At 43.3% G+C, this 13596-nt stretch overlaps 1 protein-coding gene across 1 annotated transcript in view; it reads left to right on the top strand.

Moving 5' to 3' along the window:
- The first annotated feature begins 451 nt into the window (after positions 1-451).
- The window catches only part of PCTP (phosphatidylcholine transfer protein), a 34297-nt gene continuing 21152 nt past the window's right edge, over positions 452-13596 (top strand). Inside the window, exon 1 of the mRNA XM_006889456.1 lies at positions 452-594. Coding sequence (XP_006889518.1) covers positions 454-594 — 141 coding nt within the window. The 5' untranslated portion in view covers positions 452-453. The remainder of the gene's footprint in view (positions 595-13596) is intronic.

The following is a 13596-nucleotide window of genomic DNA, read 5'->3' as shown; positions in this document are numbered from 1 at the left end:
CATAATATTTACGGCCTCGGAAACCGGTTGGAGGAATCCACTCAGGGTAATGAGTTGTTATAAAAAAAGGGTCAGTATCCAAGAAAAGTTTGGAGGGTAGGAGTAGGTATTAATGAATGGGCCATTGACAAGGTTTCTGAGGTGACAGCAGTGCCTCCCTTCCTCTTCCTTTTCTTTCCCTCTAAAAGTGTTTTCATTGTCCTCCAACTTCCTTTCAAGTCCACTTTTCCCAAGTCAAGTCCAATTTTCCTCTAGTTTTACCTATTTCTCAGCCCCGCCCACTCCCTAGGCCCGCCCACCAAGGCCCCGCCTCCCTCAAGGTTCCACTGCTTCCTATGCTCCTGTTTCCTGCCAATCACGCCGGGACCGCCCTCTGGTCCCGCCCCTGAGCCCACACCTTTGTTTGTTGTCAGTGGCCTTCAGTCCTTGCAGAGTAGTCCCAGGGGCGGAAGAATGGAACCGGTAACAGGCGGCTTTTCGCAGGAGCAGTTCCGGGAGGCCTGTGCTGAGCTGCAGCAGCCGGTGCTGGCCGGGGCCGACTGGCAGCTGCTGGTGGAGACCTTGGGCATCAGCATCTACCGGCTGCTGGACCAGGTAAGCTGCTGGTTGGCTGGGGGCGCAGGGGTGGGGGTGGAGGGCTGGAGCGCGCCGGGGACCCAAACCTCCAGCAGGCTGGACGGGGCTGCAGCCCAGGAGGCGACACGCTGCCCCGTAAGGAGGGACAGGGCAGGTTCATTGAGCCCGGAAGGAACTCTGGGATGAGCACAGGCCCCCAGGGCCCAGAGCAGGGGCGGTGCCCCTTGCCCTGTACAGATCAAAAGGAGCTGGGAGGTCATCCAAGTTCAGTCCCGCGGGAGAAAAGATTTGTTAGAAGGGAGAGTTATAGTTTAAAATGATATCTGCCCTGTACAGATCAAAAGGAGCTGGGAGGTCATCCAAGTTCAGTCCCGCGGGAGAAAAGATTTGTTAGAAGGGAGAGTTATAGTTTAAAATGATATCTACTGATTCTTAGGTCCATGTACAAAGTGACCTATCTGCAAGGGACATGAATCTCCCTTCGTGGGTAGGTAGGTGGTACTCTAACATTTGAATATAAATGGAACCTAGAAAAGACTCGGGACCTGTGGTGCAGAGGGGCGTGGAGTTGGGCTTATGGGGGGGAAGAGAGTGGTTGTGGGATGCGACCTGCTGTGATCTCTAGTCCCTTGAGTGACTGAATTCTTTGCCTTTGCTTTCTTTGTAAATTGCAGTTAACTAAGTTTGACATTTCAAGCAGAAGGATAAACTGAAGGCATTCAGGAGAAACACCACTTGCTTTCAAATGTATCCCTGCCCCTGTCAGAGTAGAACTGTCAGTTTGGTTCACTAGGCCATAAATTTTTATAGATGTGGATTTCTTCCTCTTTCTCCTCTCCTGCAGAAGGCTAAGGGTGGTATCCACTAGCTGAGCTTTTGGTTAGTGACCAAATGCTTTATCCACACCACCACTGGGAGTCCTCTTCCCCAACGGTTGTTGTGTATCGTTGAGTCAGAACCAACCCAGAGTCAACCCTCTAGCTGGTTTTCAGAGGCAGTTAATTGCATGGGAGGAGATTGCCACCTGTCTCCGGTGGAGAAGCTGATGGATTCAAACCAAGTACTTTTGAGATTGTAGTGTATCTTCTTACCACTAGGCCACCTGGAAATGATCAACATTCTCAGCTGCTAAAGGAAAGGTTAAAGGTCCAAGTTCACCCAAAGATGCCTCAGAATAAAGGCCTGGTAATCCACCTTCCCCAAAACTTCAGTCATGGAAAACCTTGTGGACCACGGTGTCACCCTGACCTGGAATAAGCCCTGATGGAGCAAAGATTAACGTACTCAGTAACAAACGTAAAAGTTGGCAGTTTGGATCTTCTAGCCACTTGGTGGAAGACAGACATGGCAGCCAGCTGCTGAGTGGGAGAAAGTCGTGGCAGTTGGCATCAAACGGATTTGCAGCCTTGGCCACCAGGCTTGTGGGCAGTGGGTTTGGTTTTTTTGGTTTAAGGACCTGGAGTTGGTTATTAAGCAAGTGTCAAAGCATGACTGGGAGCCAGATTGCCATTGTACCTGAGGCTTGTCAATAATTGTGTGAAAGTAGCTGCATGGTGTGTAGGTTAAAAGTCACCTCATGTAAAATAAATGGACTAGAAGTTTCCTGTCCTGGAACCAGAGCACATGGTGGTGGAGCAGGGAATAGTCTAAAGCTCACCTGGCCCAACCCCAAATTTATGAATAGGAGAAACAGGCCTAGAGGGATGAAGTAGTTGTCTAAACAATTGCTAAATAGATCGCTGCGAGAGGATGCTATCTGTGTGGTTGCTTTATTAAGCAATTGCACTTGGTGGTTGTGTGCCACAGAATGGATTGCAACTCACAGGGATCCCACAGGGCAGAGTGGAACTACCACGTCGGGTTTCCAGAATCAGACTGTCACAGCTTTCTCCCAAGCAGTGCGGGGATTTCCAACTGCTGACCTTTGAGCACTTAACCACAGTCCTGTCAGGATTCCCAATTGTACGTCCAAGCTCAGAAACCCATTGCTGTCAAGTTGGAACAGACTCCTAACCCACCTTCCAATGGGTTTTCAGAGACTGTAAATTGCACAGGAAGAGATTGTCCAGCTGCCTCCTATGGAGTAGGTGGTGGGCCTGGATCATCTGCCTATGAGTTGGCAGCACAACTCCTTATCCATTAGGCCATCAGAGCTCCCTGATTACAAAGTGTTAACTTTTGTGTTATATATACACATGCGTAATACCAATGTCATTGTGGTTGTTATGTGCCATCAAATTGCTTGCAACTCACGGTGACCCTGCATCCAACAGCTCTGTATTCTACTTTATCCTGGGCCAACCTTGTTGTCTCTGACACTCCTACCCCATTACCCCAGTCACTGAGTCAAGGGTCTTCCTCTCTTGCTCTGTCCCTCTACCCTTCCAAGCATGAGGTCCCTCTCCAAGGACTGGTCCTTCCTCGCCACGTGCCCAGAGTATGTCAGACGGAGCTTCAAAATCCTTGCCTCCAAGGAGCAATTTGGTTTCACCCCTCTCCAAGACGAACCTATTCATGTGTCTGGAGTAGAGTTTGTGAGAATTTTGGGTTGGGGTAATTCTTTGCTGGAGGTGGGAGGAGCTTCCTGCATAAGCATCAGAGTTCAATGTAGCTTCCAAAGAGTTTTACCCACTGACAAAATGGATTTGAACTTCTCAACAGCCCAGAAAATGCAGAACAAGATTTGCCTTCCAGTTTCACATATGAGCAGGTTCTTTTCAAATATTTCAAAACTTCAAAACATTTGCGAAAATATTTGCTCAAAGTCAACCTCCCTCCATTAGAGCAGAACTGCCCCATAGGATTTCCAAGCCTGTCAATCTTTACAGAAACAGCCTGCTACATCTGCTCGTAGGTTCAAACCACTCGCCTTTCAGTTAAAGGTCGATGCTTAATCCACCAGATTAATGCTGACAATTACAATAGAATGTTTTGCACTTAGGCATGCTTTCTTATAATTCACCCCCTGCTGTCGATTCCGGTCTGACTCCCAGTGACCTTCCTCAGGCTCCTGAGGCTGTAAATCTTTAGGAGAGGAGACCACCCAGCTTTATCCTTTGGAGCACCTAGTGGACTTCTATGCACTATACCAGTTGTTGTTGTTGTTTTTAAGTGCCGTTGAGTCTTAGACAACTCATAGCGACCCTGTGAACAAAAGTCCTCAACACTTAGGTGACTTTCATCCTTTCTCCAGGTTCATAGGGTTTCTGGAGGCAAGCTATTGTGGAAGTGGATGCCACTCCTGCTTCCAAGCTTGTTTTAATCAGGGAGCTCCACCAAATACTGTCCGCCATGGGTAACCGTTATCACATCTGACACATCAGTGTCACAGAGTTCAGCTTCACAGAAACCATAAGTTACCTCAAGTTACTATACCAGTAGGACTTCTTCTAATCAGGTACTGTTTAATTGCTTTGTGGGTGGTAATTCGTTCAATCATTACATCACCCTTATAGTAAGGAATCATTATTATCACCTTTTTACCTACATGGAAGGGTTCCTAGTGAGAAATACACTTACAGTGCTCAGGTGCTAATGAAAATCCACCCAGAGATGCTCTAGAAGATAGAGATGATTGAACCTCCCATTTCCAAAGACACAGCCATGGAGCAAAGTCTTCCTCTGATACATGTGGCATCTCCATGAGTTGGCATTTACTTGATGGAAACTTGTTTCTGGTTGACCTGTATGGAAACAAAAGCATAGAGAGCTTGCTTACTATTTGAACTGGGGCTGGAACCCAGTTATTCAGCCTGTGCTCTTAAACAGGGCTCTGCCTTGCCTCTCTGAATAGAAGGCTGGGTTGAGTCATTTGGACACGCTTGAATTTCGAGCTTTATCTTCCATGACTCGTACATACACCCCTTATTCTACAAAGCAGACCACTGCCTCTCCTTAACCGGACATGTGGTTTTTCTTTTACTTTTGTACCTCCTACAAACATGCACTTCTTGGCAAAGCCCTGAGAAGACAGTAATTTCTGAGAAGGCAGTAATACTTGGCACTTTGTGTTTGCATAATGAATAGTTAAAAAGAGCAGTCACTGTTCCTATTTTAAAAATTAAATGTTTCTCTTAGAAAATGTTATAAATTGGAATGTGCCCTCTAACATCTGGTGGTGGGGGGAACCCTAAACAAACCCATACCCCGTCCTCGGTTGCCATCCTCGGTTGGATTTCCAAGACTGTAATGCCTGGGAAGGAGATTGCCCATCATTCCCCTGTACAGCCTCTGATTGATTTATTTGAACCCCCAGAGAAGAGTGGCCTTTGAATTAGCAGTGCAATTCCCTAGGAAGCACTGGTGGCTGACTGGTAAGGAGCTGCACTGACAAACCCTAAGCATGTAGTTCAAATCCACCAGCCGCTCTTTGGGAGAAAGAGCAGTCTCCTCCCATGCAATGTACTCCCTCTGAAAATCCACTGGCAGGGCAGCTGGGACTCACAACTCAAGGGCATATAACAACACCAGCAACCTGTCAGACAGAGCGTGAAAATCAAGTACCATCAAGTCAATGATAACTTCTGGTGACTTTAATCCATCTGGGGATGAATTTCCTTTGTAATGATCATAAGGCAGTTTTAGTGTGGCTCGAGTGAGCTGAGATGGGGAAGATAGATACTGATGATGTCCATAAGGAAGCCAAGGTCAGGGACCCCCCCCCCCAAGATAGGAAATAAAAGAAAGTTTCCCCCTCGAGTGGGCATCCTGAGTTCAGACTTCTAGCCCCCTAAACTGTGATAGGAAAAAAAAGATTCTTTTTTTTTTCTATAATTATATGTTATTAATTTTCATAAACATTTACAGGGATTTTGGGTTTCCATTCATTCATTGTTGCACCATTCTCTCTGCCCTCCTCGCAGTTTGTTCTTGTCCAAATGTCACAGTGCTTGTCAAAGCCAGTTCTGATTAATCTTCTTTGTCAGTGTGTCCTTTGCCATTCCCTATCACTCCTCCCTGAGAGAGACTTCACCCTGAGTCATAAGGAAAAGGGGATGGCGTATTCTCTTAGCTACTTCCTGCTGAAAAGGGATGCTGTGGGTTTCAGGGTGAAGATCTTCTCTCACTACTCTAAAGGGCCCCTTTGGCAGTAGGAAACACATAGACTATTATGGAGATTGATTTTGGAATTTAGATGCACTCTTATTGATTGTGCTTGGCCGTACATGTTCATATCCTTGAAGATGTATCATGGGGGTGTTGCAACCTAGAAGACACAAATTTGACTAACAAGTTATAAGTGCATGAGTCAAAAATTATGGAGAAGTAAAAGAAAAGATTCTTTCATTGTTTTACAAACCCTCCCCCAGGTCCCCTCCACCATGTAGCCCTCGCGTTAGACTCCTGTGATGACAGAAATACCTAGTTATATATCTCTTTTAAATGGTTTTCTCCCTCCTCTGTTTCAGCGCAGTATACATTATTGAACCCATCTTACTCAGTCTCTCCCCAACCCAAAGGACAGTCCCATTCTACAACAGTGGCATCATGTAATATTTGTCCTTTTGTGACTGGGATATTTCACTCAGCATAATGTTCTCCAGAGTCAACCATTTTGAATAATATTGCATGAGTTCCTTGTTTTTTAATGCAGCATAGTATTCCATTGTGCGAATATACCACAGCTTCTCTAGCCATTCGTTTGTTGATGGGCACTTAGGTTGTTTCCAACTCCTTGCTATTGTGAACAAAGCTGCAATAAACATGGGTGTGCATATATCTGCTTGGCTGTCAGCTATGGTCTCTTCAGGGTATATTCCCAGTAGTGGAATTGCTGGGTCAAATGGTATCTCTATTTGCAACTTTTTTGAGAAAGCGCCATGCTGCGGAAAAAAAAGATTCATTGTTAAGCCATTGCTTGTAGTATTTCTGTTATGGAAACACTAGATAGATAACTGAGACAGAGATGACGTGTCCGCTAAGGGCAGAGCAGTGCCCATTCACTCATTCACTTATTTATGAATGAACACAGTAGGCTTATTGAGTGTATGAGACATCCCAGGCTAGAAACTCAGGTCTTTAGAGATTTTTCAGGACAACACCCACTCCTGTTTTATTGGGTGAAAACAGAGCCAGAAAGGCAAGCCAAATGGCCATCTGCTTCAGAGTTAGAGTTGTAACTTAGACCTGAATGTAATAAGCCAAGTCAGCTCTGGCTTCATGGATGACAATTCTAGCACAGATCTGTCTCTGGTAAGAGTCTGGTTCTCTGCTATCTCTGCTGCTGCTACTGCTACAGTGTCTTGATCTTGGTCCATTGCCATCCCAAGTAGGCCTACAAGGATGCACTGCTGTGTTCTTGTGGACCATCGAGTCAGAACCGACCCATCGCTGACCCTCCAAGGGGTTTTCAGAGGCAGTTAATTACACAGAAGGAGATTGTCCATCCTTCTCTCCCCTGATTTTAGTGAGGCTTCTGTTTAGCCTGGGAAAATAGCAAAACTGACCAATGTCCTTATTAATAGTCTGCACACCTTATTTGCATGTTCCTGTCATGATGGATAGAGAAGAGATTGAAGCTATCAACAACTTCATCTTACTTGTATTGACAATTAACACTCTTGATCCCAGCAGTCAGGAAATAAGGAGACACATTGCACTGGGAAAAGCTGGAGTTGGGGACCTCTCATAATTCTATTCTTGAGGAATAATGATGTCAGTTTAAGGACTAAGTTGGGTCTGATTCAGGGTATGGCTTTTCAGATCACTAGCTATACATCTGAGAGCTGAACAGTGAATAAGGATGACAGAAGAATTGATGTCTTTGAGCTGTGGTGTTAGAGAAGATCATTGAACATGGGCAGCTGAACAAACAAACAAATATGTCTTGGAGAGGGTGCAGGCAAGAGTGATGAGGCTCTGCCTTAAGTACTTTGGGCATTGTGCTAGAAGAGGCTATTCCTTGGAGGAGGGACATGATGCATGGATGGGTGAAGAGTCAGCGAGGGAGAGAAAGACCCTCAACCAGGTGGATTGACACGGTGACTACTGCAGTGGGCTCTTGTGTGTCAGGAAGTGTGAGGATGGCACTGGACAGGACAGGATTCAGGTCTATTGTTCATAAAGGTTGCTATGAGTCATACTTGACTTGATGGCATCCAACAATAACAACATCTAAATGGTACTATTTATGTCATTCATATTTTTTTGCATAGTCCTACACAGCCATGTGGTGAAAGTCAGAGTCAATGGTTGATAAAGTAATTTTGAACCATCCATCTATTGCATTACAGTGAGTGGTTAACCATGAGCCACTCTGATACACTCAAAACCAAATAAAGAACCTGTTTGAAAAACATATTTTACTTTCAAATCTAGTTCACCATATTAGTGATGGTGTCATAAGAGTGTGAATTTTGAAATCAAATAATTGTACATTAAAACCCAAACTCTGTTCTCATTTATGACGCAAATGGCTTTCATTTATTTTAGTCATTCTTACTGCCTCCCTCTGAACTACCACAACTGTCCCAAGTATTAGCCATAAAGTGGTGAAGAGAGAAGACCGAACTGCTGCCGTCTTGGACAATGAACCATAGTGTTCGTTGATGGGAATAAAGTCACAAATATATGCTGAGATATTGGTGAAAATATAAGTGAAATTGAAGGTCATGGCATGACAGGGGTGGCCAAGGGAGATGGGATTTGAGGGCCAAACTGCTTAAAAAGACTTTTTAGATGGAGAATGGTGGTGAGTGAGAAATTGAGCCACACAAATAAACACTTGAGAAGAATTGTGCTCAAAGGTCAGGTACTTTTGAATCACCTGGACAACTATCAAAAGACATCATCAATCCTGCTGCAGGGATGCAGATTAATTTGGTTTTGGGTAGGGCTTGGGTGATCTTAAAAGTTACTTCTGTTCTCTCACACAAATAAACACTTGAGAAGAATTGTGCTCAAAGGTCAGGTACTTTTGAATCACCTGGACAGCTATCAAAAGACATCATCAATCCTGCTGCAGGGATGCAGATTAATTTGGTTTTGGGTAGGGCTTGGGTGATTTTAAAAGTTACTTCTGTTCTCTATACCTTTTGTATGCTTGAAATTCTCCATTAAAATTATTTTTGAAAATTCCACAGATTTTATTGTGCAAGTTGAAAGGAAAATCAGTGAGACAGAAGGAACACAAAGTTTTGAGCCCCTGAGCCAGATGTCAGCATGCCTTGTCTTCCAGAAAGAGCTGGAAATCTGATAAAACCAGAGTGGAAAGAACAGTGAGGCTTGACAATGAGTTTGTAGCGCCATCAGAGGTCAGGTCATATGCACTTGCCAAATGATGTTGTTGTTTTTGTTGTTTTTAACTGTCGTCAAGTCGTAGACAACTCATAGCGACCCTATGAATGAAAGACCTGAGCACTGTTCATAGGGTTTCCGAAGGCAGGCTATTTTGGAAGTGGGCGCCACTCCTGCTTCCAAGCTTGTTTTAATCGGGAAACTCAGCCAAACACTCTCCGCCATGGGTAACCATTATCACATTTGGCACATCAGTGTCACAATGTTCAGCATCACAGCAACCACGAGTTACCTCTACACAGCAAAGTTAGTCAATGGTTTTCTCAGTTTTAAATCTCAGCTCTTTTAGACTTTCCAGAGTTCTTAGTGGATGGAATGGAATGATATATGACAGTGGTTCTCAAACCTGTATGTGTCTCATAGTCTGCTGCAGGACACACTAAAATTCAGAATGTTGGCCCCAACTCAGAGTTCATGGGGCAGTGGGTCTAGTCTGGAGAATGAGAGTTTGCATTTCTAATAAGTTGACAGGTGATGATGAAGCAACTGGACCACAGTTTGAGGAGCACTGTGATCGATACGGATTATCTAGCATGGTGCTTCACCTCAGATGCTCCCGCAAGTTCCAACACTAAAGGCAAAGTAAGACACAGAAGGGTTCCTTTTAAGATGTGAAACAATGAAAAATGGAAAGAAAGATAAAAAGCAAATAATATGAGACAAAATTATTATCCATTTTGAGATTCACTCTCTGATTTTTAAATTAGTGGCCACACAGGAATCAGTGTGGTCTCTTGAGCAAGACTGAAAAGTCCTTTTGTCAGAAGGGGTAGGAAGGGTCCTTGGAACAGCTTTTCCCATTATAGTGCTAGGTAACCAAGGCTCAGAGAAGCTCTGGCTCCATTGCCAAGAGAAGCTCCAGCAGTGCAAGGCTGGTGTACAAAGGTTTCCACTGAAAATCTAGACAGAGTCCAGGTTGGCATGCAAAGATCTGACAGAGGGCTTTCCTTTGAAAACTTTCCAGTCTGAATACCTATCACTCTGAGAGGAGATTGCCTAGAGTGTATTTTGATCTCCTAAGAGACCTTCTAATCAAAGGGTTTGCTGAGGAGCAGCCTGTACTTTCCCAAGGACTATTCTTTCCTATTCTTTTGACCTAAAATATTCAAGGCCTGTCATTACTGGGAAAACTCTGCATTTAGCCATGCTGAGCTGATCAAAAGGATGGCTTGTGTGAGAGGAACACAGAGTTTGCTCACATCAGAAAAGATAGAACTCAATGGAAGATAAATGTCTACTCTTCCTTCCCACAAATGGGATTGTAATCTCATTGCACCGTGACCCTCTCTCACATCAGAGTTGCAGGACTTTTCTTCACTCACCTCCTCCCCTTAGGGCTCTTTTGCAATTGTCCTTATTAAGCCATAATATACAGAGTAGGCAGCGTCACCACGCCTTAAAACTGAACAGCTATAGGTTGACTGAAATTCTACTGCCTCCATTCTGAGACCAGATCGGGGTCTCTTTCTTCTTCCCACCTCCTTTGAACATACACCAGGGTAGCTATTTTAGAGCCCTTCTCCTCTCACCTCTCTTGGGACAAGCATGTGCGTAGGAGTAAGATTTAGATTTAGTAAGAGGAACAGAAAGCAAACGCCCCGCTTCTGCCAGGTCTAACCCAAGCCTTGTACTCTCACCTAGTCTTTCCCCATATCCCTGCCTTGAAGATTACAGGGCGCTCTTGTGGCTGTTGAGAAAGTCTGACTGTGACTTTTGTTTTGATGACTGGTGGGGACGCTTGAGGGCTTTCTGTATCCTTGGACTTAATAGTTTTGGTCAACACCCATGTGAATCTCCGTGGCGACTCCAAATAGAGGACAGTTTTTGGTTAGTCTTCCACTTTGCCGTTGACATCACTGTCACCACGTAAGGCAGAAAGGAACATTCTAATGAGTTTTCCAATAGGAATAGATTCTTTTTTATTTTATTATTATTTTGTGTGTGTGTGCCGTCAAATCATATCTGACTGGTACAGGAGGAGATTGCCCCTCCTTCTCCAGCAGAGCATCTGGTGGGTTCAAACTGCTTACCTCTGGGATTGAGGAATAGATTGTTTCAGAGGCATTGTTGTGACCTATAGTTTTACCTTTTGGGGACATCACACAAATGAAAATATTATGTAATAAAGGAAGAATCCATGCAAATATAAAAAAATTATATTTTAGCATGGAAGTGTCTCTGTGTTTTTGAAATACAAACCCCCGTGGAGATATGCATAGTTGCTTCATCTTGTCACGCACTGGAAAAATACATTGAGCTTTGTCCAGTATCTCCTCGTATTTCTTAAGGAGAGATACTGTTCTATAAGTCTCTTTGGTTTACTGGAATATACCCTGTTGCTGCTGTTGTTGGTGGTAGGTATCACCAGTTTGGACTACCCATAGCTGACCTTCCAGTGGGTTTTCAGAGACAGTAAATCCCATGGGAGGAGCTTGCCCATCCTTCTGTAGAACAGCTGCTGGATTTGAATCACATGCCTTTGGGTTGGCAGCACAGCTCCTTACCACGAAGCCACCAGAGAACATTTATTCATGTTCTTATTCAAGCAATATTTAAGGGCATTCAGCCTTGTGTTAAGCGCTGGTGATACCAGGATGTGCAAGACAAAGACTATTTCCTCAAAGAGCTTCAAGCCTTTTTATCTTGTGTGGATCTGAATTTCACCCCCTCCCTCATATCATTTTCCTCCTTCTAAAACACTTACTTTATCATAACTTGCAAGGTGAAGGGGATGGAATCCCTTAGCATTTAAAAACATCTTTCTTTTTGACTTTTGAAATACAATGTGGCTAAATATAAAATTCTAGCATGATGCTTTTAGACTTTTCTTTTCTTCTTTCAACATTAAATACAAGAATGCATTGTTGAGTGACCATGAGATGTTCAGTGAAATAGGACCTTCTCTGATTTGGACACTATGTGAACACTACAATTTATAATATGGTGTGCAAATCATATAGAACCCAAGGTCTAACATGTATGGAATCTCTGTGTGTTGGAATAGACTTGACAGCATCTAGTTTTTATAATTTAGTTAATTTTACCTACCTAGCTACTATGGTGGTTTAGGACTTAGGCAGTTGTGATGCCAAAGGTGGGCTGTTTGAATCCACCAGTTGCTCCTTGGGGAAAATATGGGCAATCTCCTCCTGTGTAAGCCTGTTGATGGGTCAGCTATGAGTTGGTTCTGACTTGACAGCAATGAATGAATGAGTGAGTGCGTAGCCTGCAGTCTTTAGTAATTAAACTACCATGTTCTATTAAAGAAAGCTACTTAACCACCTTCCTTCATATAATCTCAGACTCACTTATCAGTTACAGTTGCCATTTTGACTTTTGCTGGTAGAAGGAACTGCCTTTGGTGAAAAAGATTTGTTTTTCGTACAACTGAGCCTGTTAGTGAAGGGTCAGCTTCCTCAAAGAATAGGGAGGCTTCCTGCTCTTCTGTGAGGTGGAAATTCGGTCCTTTGTGAAAGGCAAAGGCGACTCAATGCTTGCCCAAGGGTTGTGTTCACAGAATTAGAGACTGAGTGTAGTCTATAGATTTGTGTGACTCTGCGAACAAAAAGGACACTTGTCTTTGGCAACTCAACTGCCCTGTCAGCTCAATGGGGTAAAATGGGCATTCTCTGCCTATTAAGATTTATGGTCTTGGAAACTGGATGAGTCAGATTCTACTCAATGACACTGAATTTGAGTGAGTTAATCTTGCAGTTACTGAAATAAATGCAGATAAGCACCATGAATGGAGAGAAATGAGTGGTGCTTTTCTGAAGCTCAGGGAGGCTACAGTAGGTTTTCTTTCCTGTGTGGAATTGCAAATGTCAAAGACAAATATAATATTTCTACATTCTCTTCTGTAAACACATGTTAACTCTTTTACAATTGATTCTGCTCAGGGCAAATGAGTATACAAACAATTGATTTGTATACAACTCATAGTTGCAAACCTATTATAGTGTGCAATAGGATATAAATGATATTAAAAATCTGAAGTACATGCAGTGAGTGGTTCAGAACAGCAAACAGGTGTTACTTTATAATGCATATCAAAACATTACTATTATTGCTATATTTTTAGGTTAAAAATGGTTTTCTGCATCTGGAAGTGTTCCTTTAATATTTTTTTATGCGTGGAAAAGTACACTGCAAACTATAAAAACATTTGACTTACAGGTGGCTTTAGGAATGGAATTTATTTGTAATCTGTATTATCAGTAATGTTACTCAGAGCACTGTACCCCTGTGAATATAACTGAAAAAAATGCAGTGTTTTGGGGGAATTTTTTGGTATTTGAATCACTGCCACTAAGAAGCACAACAACTTACTAGTAAGACAAATTAGCCAGATTAATGGACATCTCTAAAAGGAGTAGCAAAATTCAGTCTCAGCTTCATTTCTTCATTTAAAAAGTAGAATTGTTATCAATTGTGCTTAGCCGTACATGTTCATATCGTTGAAGATGTATCATGGAAGTGTTGCAGCCTAGAAGACACAAATTTAACTAAGAAGTTAAAAGTACATGAGTCAAAAATGAAAAAGCAATAATATTCCAAGTAGAGGCTCTAATAGTGGCACAAATCAAGTTACAGAGGGAAGGTTGTTGTTATTGTTGTTATGTGCCATCGAGTCATTTGCGACTCATAGTGACCCTATGTACAACAGCCCTAAACCGTGCTCTATCCTGTGCCAATCTCATTGCCTCTGACACACCCATCCCGATT

The sequence above is a fragment of the Elephantulus edwardii genome, unplaced genomic scaffold (genome assembly GCF_000299155.1).
Source record: "Elephantulus edwardii isolate Elephantulus edwardi_28Jun2011 unplaced genomic scaffold, EleEdw1.0 scaffold00077, whole genome shotgun sequence".
Lineage (NCBI taxonomy): Eukaryota > Metazoa > Chordata > Mammalia > Macroscelidea > Macroscelididae > Elephantulus > Elephantulus edwardii.
This window is presented reverse-complemented; position numbering and strand designations above follow the sequence as displayed.